The sequence below is a fragment of the Rhea pennata genome, chromosome 2 (genome assembly GCF_028389875.1).
Source record: "Rhea pennata isolate bPtePen1 chromosome 2, bPtePen1.pri, whole genome shotgun sequence".
Lineage (NCBI taxonomy): Eukaryota > Metazoa > Chordata > Aves > Rheiformes > Rheidae > Rhea > Rhea pennata.
In genome coordinates, this window is record NC_084664.1 from 105439167 (window position 1) to 105453200 (window position 14034).

Consider the following 14034-nt stretch of genomic DNA (forward strand, 5'->3'; position numbering starts at 1 on the left):
CTGAACAGATCTAGAAAGCCTTCTTTAGCATTATGCCACTGCTCTACCATTATCTCAATATGTGTGTTCATAGTATACTAATAAGGATGTGCTGAAAGAACTTTAGTATCCTAAGTACTTTACTTATGCCTGGATGTATTCAAAGAAATGCTGATATTCTGTTTACAGCTTTAACAAAATCCACACATGCCAGTAAAAATAGGTTCATGCTGCACTATTTAATTAAATACTTAATGTCCAAGATAGTTACCAACAAGTCCCTTTACCTGCACGACACAGGGCAACCAGAGCAGACAACCTGCACAGATTGAAAGTATCTGCAGCAAAAGAGTACTGTAAAGCAGCCTTCAGCAGGCTAAAAGGCAAAGGTTGCCTTTGATGATCCTTCCTATCCACCAGATTCAAAAAAGAACCATCTAGGGCAGCAGGATCATTGAATCTTACACTTCCGTATTTCAGGGAGCCTTTTCCCATGACACTTTGTTGCTTGTCTTCAGGATAAGGACTGTCTTATTTGTATATCACATTTTGGGCAGTAAACCTGAACTATAAATTGTGTAGAAAATATATATAGTATAATGTTTTGTATGTGTGTGTACATAACTATTTATATAACTGTTTACACAGAAACAAATCTACAATGATTCCTTTAATTTCAAAATAATCTAGTTCAATAATAGTGTACATACTTCCAGAAGAATTTGGCTCTCAAAATGCAAGTTAGAAAAATCATATTACACCATTTGCGGTCAGAACAAAAAAAGGTGACAAACAGGAGTTAAAGGATGTTCAAGTATCTTTCATCAAATCTATAGTAAAACACCACCAAATGTTCATCTTAAAAATTACTTAAAGCAAACTGCATTATCTGTATAAAAGACCAGGATTACATTAATTTATCAGTTATTTCACTATTCGCATTTTCTTCTGCATGGATTTTGCACTAAAAGATTGATGGGGTAAATTCTTTCCATTGTCTCAGTCTAGACAGCAGCTAGATTAGGATCAAAACAAATGCCAGTTTTCATTTGGCCAGGCATGCACTAACATTGCTTAGCTAACAATGATATATAGAAAATGAAATATAATGGCACAGGAATTCTACATATTCAGAGAGTAATTTTCATAGTTTATTCAATACAGATGCTTGTGATTTTTTTTTTCATGAAAGTCTTATTAAAATGTATGATGCGGCATAGTGCTTCTAACAAACTTGTTAAGATTATGTCTGACACAGGTCAGCCAGAAACTTTGGAATTCTAATGTGAGCTATGATGTACCCTCTCAGGTCAAGACCTACTTCTCAGGCAGTAAACCCATTATTACATGGTAATTGGCCTTTCAAAAGGGCTGGACAATCCTGTGGATGGTTCAGTAAGTCCTTACTGAAGTCAATGTAAACATCTACTGCTCTGTCCTCATCTACTCACACTGTCATCTCATCAAAGGCTATCAGGCTGGTTAAGTAAAATCTTCCTTTTATAAATCCATGCTTACTACTCCCAATCACCTTCCTGTCCTTCACGTGTCTGAAAATGCTTTCCAGAATTAGTTGCTCTACCAGGTTCCCAGGAATCGAGCTGATGCTGACCAGCCTGCAATTCCCTTGAGCTTCCTTTTTGCCCTTCTTGAAGACAGGGGTGACGTTTGCTCTCTTCCAGTCCTCTGGAACCTCTCCTGATCGCCCTGAGCTTTCAAAGATAATCAGCAGTGGCCCTGCAATGACACTGGCTGGCTCCCTCAGCACTGATGGGTGCCTCCCATCACGGCCTATGGACTTGTGCATGTCCAGTTTGTTTAAGCGCTTCCTAACCTGATCCCTCTCCACCAAGGGTAAGTCTTCACTGCTCTAGACTTCCCCTCTGCTCTCAGGGGCTTGGGATTCCTGCGGGCTCATCTTCAGTAAAGACCCACACTGTGAAGTAGTCCAGTACCTCTTTTATATATCTTCTGTCACAAAGACCTGAAAGATTTGCATATACAGCTCAGAAAAGTAACTCCTGCATGGGAGAGAATGCCACATGTAAGAAGTTACACAGAACAAGGCAAAACTGTGAAGAAACAGATGAAAAATTAGCTCTAAAGCCTGCTCAATAGATTTTCTTAGCAGAATTACTCACTCTTCCAGAATACGTAAATCTCTACTGAAAGAAAGACAAGCTAGTTGAAGATAGGAAAAACTAAGACAGGGAAAGTTTCACAGAAAGAGAAAATAAGCAAGAATGTTACTGGCACTGAGGAGAAAGTGAACTTGTGTTTTTTCCATGAATGTGCGTGAACATTTGCTGACCCCAAAATAAGCCGTAGGTGATGAGACTGTACCGATCACAGACAGCTGGCAACAAGCTAGTTGGCACAGATTTTTCAGCTGAGACGGCATCAAATGACCCACTTATCAAGGGATCAGAAAATTAATGTTAGTTAGGCTTCCAGCTCTGGAAACTCCAGGGCCAACCGCACGGGGAGACTGCAGTCCCAGATTTCTTCAGATGGCTCTGCGGAGATGCACCCTGCGGACCAGGCAGAGGCCTCTCTCCTACTCTGCACCCTACTGCTACTGAAGTCAGAAACCCGGGAGAGTCTTGAAATACTTGAAAGCCAGCACTCAGGCGCCCCAGGCCTTTGCACTCCCCCAAATGCACCTGCTCCAGGCTCAGAGGCTCCCTTCGGAGAGGCAGGAACCGACCGCCCCCCCTAGCCAGCGGGCCAGCGCGCGCCTGCGGCCTCACGCCACGTCCAGGCGCTCCCGCCAGCCCCGGTCGGCGCACGCACCCGCCGGCGAGGAAACCGGCCCTGGCGCTGCGCCTCGAGGCCGGACGCCAAGGGCGCGGGAGCCCGCGGAACCCGCCGCGCCCCGCCGCGGCCGCCGGGCGGGGCCCTCCGCGCCTGCGCAGTGCGGAGACGCCGGCGCCGCGGCGCCGCTTCGCCTTCCCCTTCCGGCCGCGCCGCGCTCCTGTCAACATGGCAGCGGCGGGCGGGCAGCGGTGGCAGCAGCAGCAGATGCTCCTCGGGGCGGCAGGTAGCGGCCGCGCGGCGGCCGCGGGAGCCATGCGGAGCGCCGGGGAGGGGGAAGCGCTGTGTGGGGCGGGGGGAGGCGGCGCGGCGCGGCGGCCCCCGGGGCGGGAGCGCAGCGAGCCTGTGAGGGGGAAGCGGGGGCGGCTGAGAGCGGCGGGGCGGGCGCGGTTGCCCGCAGGCGGGCAGCTCGTTTGGGGGAGCACCCGGCCTCACTGCGGCCTTTTCCTCCGCTTAGCAGTGGTTGCGCTGGTTCTGGCGTCGGATGCGGTTTTTGTGGAGGATCTAGATGAATCGTAAGTACTGGAGGGTGCCCTCCTTTGCTACTTTCTTACTGTTTTTCTTTAGGGGAGGGAGAAAGCTGAAACCCAAAGCTTTGTGCAGTGTGTAGTTGTCTAGAAAACCAAGCTGAAAAAGTTTTTTTTTTTCTTTTGTCTCAGCAGAAGTTGTAGAAAGATTGTGATGTGTTAAGTAGCTGTCATGAATTAAGCTAAGAAACACCTTAATTTTGCAGTTGTTTAAAGCTATTGTCACTGACTTTTACCAAAATTTTGTTGTACTTTAAATATATTTGTGGGTTGATCCTGATCCAAAATAAAGGTGACTGTGTTTAACCCAGATATTTATTTGTGTTTGCTGTGAAGCTGCTGCAGGGCTGTAGGGTAGAAGTCTATTCACATGTGGCCAGGAACAGAAGAGAAAAGAAGTGACTTTCTGTTTTCAGTGGCAGGACTAGTGCATGGCTGCTTGGAGCCATAAACATGCATGAATGCATAGAAAAAAAATCTGACAAATTTAACCTTAAAACTATTGAGCTGTTGAAATTGGTAGTTCTGCCCTGAACCTGATTGTGCTCTGTACTTGTAGCAATTGCATGGAGATGTACTTGCTGTTCTCACAAAATGTAACTTTCCAAAAATGAAAATAACTTTTTCAGGCAAAGCAACAAGCTGATCTAAAGCAAACTGCCTCCACAAAGCAGCATGATTATTAGAATTGAAGTGGAAGTGTAGAAAATATTTGCATGAGAGGCGACCAGAAGGCATTCAATTGCTATTTCATGATAAATTTAAGCCAGTATAAGTCTGTGTTTTTATAAGGATTCAGTCCATGATAAATTGCTTCATAGAGTTGAACAGTCAGAAAGCATTTGTTTTTTCTTTAACATTCTACTTACTCAGCAAGAGCAGATAATTCTAGGATCAATTTGAGGGGCAGTGAAAGTACAAGGGAGGGAACATATTATCAGGTATATTGAAAGGAGAAACCTCAGCATCTCTAATTTGTGTTGGCTTTGCAAAGGTTGTTTTTGATCCATGCCCAATATTTTCCAAGACTGAAGATGAAAAGACCAAATGAATAAAATAAAACTCCAAATGAATAAAACTTGTGCTCCTACATCATTTTTCCACAGTTGTAAGTCTAAATGTAATTATTGCTTGGAATGAAAAAAAATAATTCTGTAGTCATGGAACTTCTGCTAGAAGGAAATTCTGTTGTAGAATGCTTTACTCTTTAAACTACCAGACTATACAGGTGTCTTCATTTGCATTTGGGAATATAAAGTAAGTAGTGAATTGTTCCTAATAATCTTTAGTTTTATCTCATTGGCAGATACCATAATTTTATGGATTTTTTGCTGTTACACGAAGCTTTGAGTTTTATTTGAATTAGGTTAGTTGCAAACTATCCTACTAGGACAAATTGAAGGTTCCTGTACCAAGTTTACAGAATATGAGGAAACAAGTAGCTGAGAAGAAGTAACAAAGATGACGGTTACCCAACATCGCCCAGTTCAGCCACAGAAGAGAGGCAAAACGAGAGCTGTGGTTTTTGTTGGCGTAGGTTGTTATAACTGCTTGCTGCCTGAAATCTATATTTGTACTGCAGTCTTTACTGAGCTGTGGCAATTTGCTAAGCAAACATAAGAGTAATCTGAAAAAAAAATGTAAATATTTCTCTGTCTGGTGAAGTAGTGGCTCAACACAGGGTCAGAGAAGCATCATAGCTGGTGGAAAGGGAATGAGCAGAGGGATTGGAAGCAGTGCTTGGGTTGGCTTAGGTTTCCTTGGAATTGTGACTAAGGTCTTTTGTTCTGCTTCATGCTGGTTTCTTTTAACAGTTAAGTGGAGTGCATAGATTAAATGGAGGTTGGGTCAACATTTGATCACATAATGCTCCGTGTTGAGAGGTGTATGTTTTTGACACAAATGGTTTTAATTCAAGGATATATAACTACAGATAAACAACTGCAGATGTTGGAGTTGTGGAAGTGCTGATAGAAATCAGTAAGGCTTTCATGAGAAATTTAATTGACAGATTGTAACTTCATAATAGCTATATAGTACTCTGTTTTCTAGATTGAGCTGAGATAGTTATGGTTTTGTCAAACTTCATATTTTAGTCTCTGTGGAAGTTGATCTTTTAGCAAAATAGGTGCTCTTAAGTCTGTTATACAGCTTATGTGGTATCTTTATGAAAATATTTGGTCCAATGAATGTGTTGACAAAGTTACTGAATTCCATTAGAATGCATTGTCTTCAAACATTTCCTTTCCTTCCCTGTTTTTTCTTGCTGTCTGCTAGTTCTCTAAACAAGACTTTAGACTGCCCTTCAGTGCTTTAATGTTCTTTACAATCTCCTAGTAATACTCGGGCAGGTGTGATAGAGCATTTCCTTCTAAATCCTTATTGTGTGAACCAAATATGATATTCTAAATTCAAATACAGCCAAGATCTGATGATTCAATAGCTGTTTTTACTTCTTGCATCATAATCAATTATTTGTCTTTATAATTGGAAATGAGCTAGAGCTTTATTAGAATTCACAAGAGATGATGGACTAACTAGTTCTTTCGTTAGCTCTGTAATGCTAGAGTGGTAAATCTATTTTTAGTGAGGTTGTAGAACAAGAAGTTGTTTGCCTTAAAAATACTACTTTTTAGTAGCTGTTTTGTATTAGTCATTGCATTTTTTTTTATAAGTATTGCAACTTCAGTGTGGTATCAAAAAGACAAAGGTAAGGGAAGAACGGAGTTGAATTTACAAGTGAAATGCAGCAATTTTAAGTTTCAAACACTCATCTTTGTGATTAGATTATTAGTGATTTTTTTCTTCTAGGCAGATATATAAATAAAATATAACGTTCTGTGATTCTGCTGTCTATGAGCCACTTGTAGTCATGCTACATCTTGGGAAATGTTGAGTCAGGTTATCCCTTCTATTATTTGGATCTTAGCTCTATAATGTAGGCCACATACTTACTTAATTACATATAAGCCTCTCTTTCCATTAAAGACTTGGCAAACTCTCTGCAGAAGTATTGCAATAACAACTTTGTACAATGTATTATATAGTATTTGACATTGCTTCAAGTTCTAGCCATTTTTATTACGGTTTATCTTTTTCAGAAAGAAATGAACCTTGCATGAAAATTCTGATTTATTTAATTCACAACTTAGGACTAGTTAAGTAATGAAATAATATGTATAATCTTGTGGTACTTAATTGAATGTGTAACCAACATTCCAAGAGGTACCAAGGAACTTTCATATTTCACTCTGTTTTTATTTTAGAATATAGCAGTTTTAGCATCTACTGACAGACTTGCAGTTAGTAAAGCTAGCCATTTTTTAAGTTGCCATTGCTGTAGTATTAAGAGTAGTCAATAGTACTAGTGTATTTGTTCAACACTTACTTTCCAGTAGTATTCTGTGTTATTTTTATAAAAAGCATAAACTAAAACACCTATAGTAGTCGAATCTGAAGTAAATTGAACTAAAATTAATTTTAACATTAAAAATAATTCACACTTAACGTACATTCACTGAAGTGCTAAGCTTAACAGTGGTATAAATCCGTGCTCTAGGAGAACGTATTAGTTGGTCTATAAAAATGCTAGGTTTTCTGAATGGTCCTCAGCATACAGTATTAATGTAACTAAAATAACTAAAAATAAATACTTTTCCCCTTAGATTATTTATCTTGATCAAACAGTTCTATGAATTTGTAGTGGGTCATTTGTATTGGTAGGTGGCTGTAGAAACCTAATATGGTACAACTGCACATGTAGTGTGATGAGCAGGTTCAATCTTAGTAACTAAAATTAGTATCTTTTCTTCTCTCTTCTCCTTCCCCACTCCTCCAAAAAATAAAACAGAGAAATCTAATAGCTATAGTTTTATACCAACTTAATTGAAGAAACACTTTTACTTTTTCACAATCAAAATTCATGTATGTATTTTCAGATATATCATGTATATTTTTTTTCCCCTTCTTAGGTTTAAAGAAAACCGTAAAGATGATATTTGGCTTGTAGATGTGAGTATGTGAGAAAAATGTGAAGATTTTCAGCTGATTTCAAACCAAGCTAGTAGAAATCAAAACACAAAATGTACTATATGCTGCACTGTAGTAAGGCTGCTTAATCATTTGGAAAATCGTTTGTGCATAGTGCAAAAAAATGACATGATGTTAGTTTTGTTGACAATATGGATAAACAATCTGTATTGTTCATGATGAAACAGGAATCAGGTTTAGTACTGAGTATAAGATTCACCTTATGTTTTAGAGAAGCAGATTATCTCTAACACTTGAGGGGGTGGTAGCTTTCATTCATTTTTTTTTTAATTCTCTAGTTATATCTACTGACTTGTGTGCATATAAAAACATGTTGTTTGATTTTGAAGTGCTAAATGTCTAGGCCTCTTTTACTTTTCTAACACAATTGGAGAGATTCATTGCTCTTTAGTTCAGAGGCAAAGCATTACTAAAATAATTGAGCTTGTTTAGAAATGAGAAAATTCTCAGCTCACCCAAATCTGAACCATAGCTCCAAAGTAGTATAATTAAGACTTGTGGTTATTCAGTGGAGAAATTGACATATACTGTTTTAGAATTAATCAGTAGTGTATAGGAAGACAGAATCCAATTTTGCCAGGTTATGACCTGATCTTGATATACCAAAATACTGATACCTTCCTTATTAATGTCACTGATGTGTTGCAGCAAGACCATTGATAGGCAGAAAGATGGAGAGGATTGGAGGCTCCCACCTGTTTAGTTTCTGAGAAAATGGGATTGGTGAAATTTCACAATATGCCTGTATAAGAATAATGTTTGAAAAACTGAATTCTAGAGGGCATCTTGGAGAAAAAAAATATATATATATTTCACTTACTTTCAAATAATAGTGTTCTCCTAATAGGAAAAAAATCCATATTCAGGAATATGAACTTCTTTGCTAAGATTGATTGTCATCTCTTCTCATAATAAAGGGAAGTGTTCTGTATTTTTTTTTATGTTGCTACACAATCTATTTTAAATAAGAAATGGCATATTAGTACAGCAATTGAATGAATTAATTTTAGACTTCTGTTTTCATTATTAAAAATAGCATCAAATCATAAAAGCTCAGTTTGCCACTCCAGCTAAGTAATTTGGATTTTTATTAAGTCTTGTGAATAAAGAAAAGCACACTTGGAAAATAACTCTTGTTTACATGTTTGAGAGTTCAAATTAACATTTGTCTTTCCCTCTCTTTTTCTTTATTTAAATCCAATCTACGTGCTGATCAGTTTTATGCTCCTTGGTGTGGCCACTGCAAAAAATTGGAACCTGTGTGGAATGAAGTTGGTATAGAAATGAAAAACATGGGCTCTCCAGTAAAAGTTGGGAAGATGGATGCAACTTCCTTTTCTAGTAAGTGTGGTTTGATTGGGGAAAATTTCATGTCCTGAGCTTTAAAACTTGTTTTATAGTTACTCTTCTGTTCTTTATCATATAAACAAATATATTAAAGTAGTCACTAGGGAAGCATCTCTTCAGGGTTATGTTCCCTTTAAAAGTAATAGCAGGCTATAGTGTGAATTTTTTTTCTTGCTTGTTCCTGCTTTCATGTTGGGGATTCTTTCTGACAAATGGAAGATAAATGCTTTTCAAAGATACGACTTTTGATAGGCTTTTTTGAATAGTTTTGTACAAGTATCTTTACATAGCACTTCTATTGACAGCATCTAATCTAACAACTCAATTTTTTTTACTCCATTGTATTACTGTTGGACAAGTATTTGTGTTTTTACTGTTACTCTTTTCAGGTAATTAGTCCTTAAGATACTACATCAAAAGCTTGCTGAAATCAGTGAAGTCATTACATCAGTGTTAAGGCAGCTTCTTGCAATTTTCTCTATATGTCTTCTTGAAGAACCAATCTCAGATGTTTAAACACTTTGAGGTTCATTTTTGATGATACCTTTTTCATATTTGTTAATTCTCAAGGATATTTTAAGAAAAAAAGCTTCATGTATTCGAAGAAGAAGTTGAGTAGACGTAAGATAGTTGTATGCGTAATACTATTGTAGTATTAATGTACTGGTTTATTTTCATTTCACTTTAATTTGTCTTGAACCAGGAGGATATTTAAAAGGGCAAGGCTGAGGGAGATAATGTAACGTCATTAATCAGTACTTATTAAAGCTGGGTATAAAGGTTTATTACTCTTGCGCAAGATATGCAGAATATTTTTCTGTGATGTTCCGCTTTCTCCTTGTTTACATGTAACAACAGAAGTTTGGTCTTTCAAGATCAAAATGCTGTTGTCTCAACTGTCAATTTAGTGTATGTAACTTATTCTTTAAAAACACATAAATTTCACCTTGTGTGGTTCATGTTGAAGGTGCTTGCTAAAGTTGTGATACCAGTTGAATTTTCATGTGGGTTTGTCTTAAATTCACTGACTGTGATCGGAACAGGAATGCATTACTCTTGGGGCTATTGTAATTGCTGTTTTGTTTCTTTATTGTGTTCTTCATATCAACAAGCTAAAGCTGTAATGTAAATAAGTCCACTTCCATGATATCGAGAGGATTTTAGTAAGTAGATGGGATGTAAAATATTGATATCTTCATAGTCTGCAGTTGTCAAGGCATTCCTCACTGTGCTTAAAGGCTGTACAAGGAGAAATAAACTGCCTATCAACAGCTCTTGTGATTGAGTGTTCTAATACATGTTTTAGTACATTCTAGTTTTTCTAAATACAGATATGAGAGGACAGGATCAGAATCAAATTAAGCCTAGTTTGTATTTCTTAGATCAGTATCATTTGAATAAGATACTGGTAGGTGGATTTGATTTGTGTATGTAGCTTTGTGCAATTAAGTTTTTGACTTGGCAGAGCCTTGCATACAAATCCTCTCACATCTGCTGCTCTAGAAAGTGGTTGATAGCTTCAAAATGTTTGTCTTAAAAGTACTGAATTCTGGTGAATTATGAGAGTGGGAATCTGTTTTCTTTTTATTTATTTATTAACCAGTGAACTGCACAGGCGTTGTCTGAATTTAAAATTGGAAATTTTTAGCTTTTAAAAAAAGATCAATTGTTTTAACTTCTGTAAAACAATTAACAGTTTAAGGTGGAGATTGCTGCGCTGACAATGAGAAGGAAGATTGCAAATCTTACTCCCTCAAATGAGAGGAGTAAGACGTAAACTCTTAAACATCCAGTGTGCTATAGAGCTGTGGATAAATTGATGGGCATATGTGAAGGGAGAGTGGGAAGTTCTATAATTGTCTCACTCTCTACTGCTTTAGTAAGCAGCAGGTAAGTAACTGATTGCCTAGAAAGAGTGGCCCTCTACAGAGTACAATTGCCAGATTGACTTTTCTGTAACTGCTGTGGCTTAATATTGCATTTCTGTGTCCTTAACCATTACTGTAGCTTAGGTGTTTATTAAATTGTCTCTTGTTGATAGATCTCTTAAGCATTAATATTACAAATTCTACATCCATTATGCTTTTCTTGCATCAGCTATTTCCAGACAGTAGTTTGTACTACCTATTAAATGCATAATACCTTTTGGTGGAAACTGACCTAACGTGTCAATTTAGTGGACTCTTACGCTGTTTAACTTTTACCATTCAATTTGAGAGCCTGCTGTATGCAGAGAGAAGCCCAAGGTTTAGAGGTATATCTTAATAATAGTAACTTCTGAAAAGAAGTGAAATAATTCATACTGAGCTAAGTAGTAGGTTTTTCATTAGTTTGTGGCTTGAATAGTAAACTGTCTTTAAACCTTAGGCTAGAAGAGCAAGAGAGACTTGGTTCACTTTAGCATTAATAAATGTCTTTCAGGTATTGCATCTGAATTTGGAGTGCGAGGTTATCCAACAATTAAGCTGTAAGTTGATACTTGTTAAATTATTTGCTTTCCTACCAGTGATCTCATGTGGTTAAAAAGGAGAGGAAAAAAAAAAAAAGTATAGATGATGTCAAAATAAATAAATGAATAAAAATAATAAAAAAAAATTTACAGACAATGTCTTTGATTTCTGCTGGACTATCTTTTTGCTTTGGAATCCTTTGTTTCTAATTAAGACACTTGCTAATACTGAAATTTTAAACAAAGGCAGGTTAGCAAGTTTAGAATTAAACTTTTGATTTTTTTTTCTAATGCAACTTTGTTAAATATATGTATATATATTTATTGTTAAAAGGAATTTCATGTACAAAATGATGCCTTGAGAGCAGTTCAGGCACTAAATGCATACCTGAGTCTTTGAGCTAAGTTTCGGGAGTTGCTGAGTACATGTTATTATTTTTAATTACCTCTCTTTTCTCTTTGCTGTTCCTGAAAATCTTGTGTAAATGAGACTAGTGATTACTGTATAGGGCAAATTGTAAGAGCAGTTGTTTGTCAAGGAATTTGTCTTTTTTTTTATTTCACTAAGTTAGAAAAATCAGTGAAGGATAAAATTTCTAGGAAAACAGAAGTAGGTAGCAGTTTTGTATGGACTTGCTCATAATATTTGTGCATAGTTCAATTTAAGCTCATGTTAAATAAAATACTAGTAATTTTGACCACTACTTACTGTGAATGTACTGTTTTGCCAGCAGATTATTATTTTAGCAAAAAGTATTCATAATATATAATAGACTTTCTCTACAGATGTATGTTTAGTTTGTTGCACTTCTTAAATATATATGTCATCTTAATATTTTTTTTTCTTTCTGTTTTTTTTGCTTATCCCCTCTGTTCAGCTTAAAAGGTGATTTGGCGTACAACTATAGAGGACCTAGAACCAAAGATGATATAATTGAATTTGCTAATAGAGTAGCAGGGTAAGTATGCACTTCCATTAGACTATTTCTGGTGACTTAAAACTTTATTAGGATTTTTTTTTTAAAGCTGAACTGAAAGTAAAAGAAAGATGGGCTTGAAATAGATTCCAAGATTAGAACCAACATTAGATTAAAGAAGACAAACTAGTTTCATGCGAATGTGATGCTTAATTGGCAGGCAGAAGGCATACAGAGAGTAATTGGTCAGAAATCCTTGTTTCCAGTGCAAGAACCAGCGATTTTCGAATGACGTTAGAAACTCACTGGAGCCAGAAGAAAAGAACACCAACTCAAATATTGCATAATATAAAACAGTGCTAAGCAGAATTTATTTAATAATCCAAGTTTTCTTACAAATTTGTTTAACATACCCTTGAAACTTGAAAGATATGGCAGTTTGACAGAATTGTTCGCAGCAATTTCCATTTACTTTATCTTCCTTCCCAACAGTGGCCCATGGCCTCAAAACTTATAGATTGATAATTGGTAATCTTTGAGGAGGAAAAAAGTTCAGATTTCTTTTTTTCATCCTTAAGAAGCATTCATAAGGATGCGTAAAAATTAATTATTGTTCCGAACTCTTGTAGTCTAGGAATAGCATTGATCTCTAATAACTTACAAAAAATTTATAAGAATATTTATTTCTAAGACCACATTCCCCAAGGGCTGTGCCTGCATTCAGAAACTCCTTTCTCAGATGATTTTACAGTGGGTAAATGGCTTGCATATTTAGTAGACCATAACAGTATTTTGTACTAAGATATGAATTTTATTAAAGGGTGCTACTTGAGGAGAAATTCTTGAGTTTATTTTGGGTGAGATTTTTTTTTTTTTAATTGTAACTTAAATAATAAATTGCAAATTCAAATTAATATACTTTGGGGAATTGTAACAAACCTGTATGGTTTGTTCCTGAAGATCTTTATTTGGATTTTTGCAGCTTGTAGAAGAAACTGAGACTTTTTTCTTTTTCTTTTTTTTCTTTCCTACCCTCCCAGACCTCTAATCAGACCACTTCCTAGCCAGCATATGTTCGAGCATGTGCAAAAGAGACATCCTGTACTTTTCGTGTATGTTGGTGGGGAATCTCCTTTAAAGGTTTGAAACTTGATTAAATAAAGTTATTTCTTTTGACTCTTCACAGATATAGTTTAAAATACATCTTTTAAAACAGGTGAGAAAGTAATAGTTGAAAGACTGAAGAAAGTACACATATTGTAATAAATTCTTATCTTTATAATTACTGAATTGTTTTTACAGTCTTTTGTTATAACATAAGGTTTCCATTGACTTGTACTAAAAGTTGAGATGTTTAAAAAAATGTTTATATTTTTGCAGGAAAAATACATTGAAGTTGCTTCAGAACTAATTGTTTATACATACTTTTTTTCTGCCTCAGAAGATGTACTATCTGAGGTAAGATGTTTCAGCTCCTACTGTTTCTACTGATGTGGCATAATCCACATTTATATCTCTGTAGATAGAGATCTATCTGTTTTTGGAAAGAACATTGACAAATCCCAAACTAATTACATTGAAATGTTTGATATTCACGTCTGTAATGGGTAAAGAGTACAAACTGAACTTAGGTTATGGTATAGTCTTTTACTATCTAATTTGATGAAACTTTTCATAACTGGTAGTATATTAGCCTCTAGTCATCTTAGAAGTGGAACAAATAACTTGTCTGCACTGCGCATTTGCTGTGGATTTAAACTGTTATTACTGTTACTACTTCGGCCAAATGTTTTGTTCAGTCAAATTAATAAAATGGTAGAAACTTAAATAGAAGATATGCAGAACTTATCCTACTAGTTAGGGACATCAGTGGAAAGGTTAGCTCTTTGTACCTTGTGTAATGCAGCTGATCAAAACACCAGTCTGCCCTGGGATCAAGTAATCCAGTTTA

The 14034-nt window shown here is 36.6% G+C and overlaps 1 protein-coding gene across 2 annotated transcripts in view; it reads left to right on the forward strand.

Annotated features, from left to right (window-relative positions):
* The first annotated feature begins 2949 nt into the window (after positions 1–2949).
* Positions 2950–14034, forward strand: part of TMX3 (thioredoxin related transmembrane protein 3) — a 29560-nt gene continuing 18475 nt past the window's right edge. For both annotated transcript variants that reach the window (XM_062570070.1, XM_062570071.1), the window contains exons 1-8: positions 2950–3019; positions 3251–3308; positions 7292–7331; positions 8588–8711; positions 11139–11184; positions 12045–12125; positions 13124–13223; positions 13464–13541. In XM_062570070.1, the coding sequence (XP_062426054.1) occupies positions 2962–3019; positions 3251–3308; positions 7292–7331; positions 8588–8711; positions 11139–11184; positions 12045–12125; positions 13124–13223; positions 13464–13541 (585 nt within the window). In that variant the 5' untranslated portion in view covers positions 2950–2961. The remainder of the gene's footprint in view (positions 3020–3250; positions 3309–7291; positions 7332–8587; positions 8712–11138; positions 11185–12044; positions 12126–13123; positions 13224–13463; positions 13542–14034) is intronic.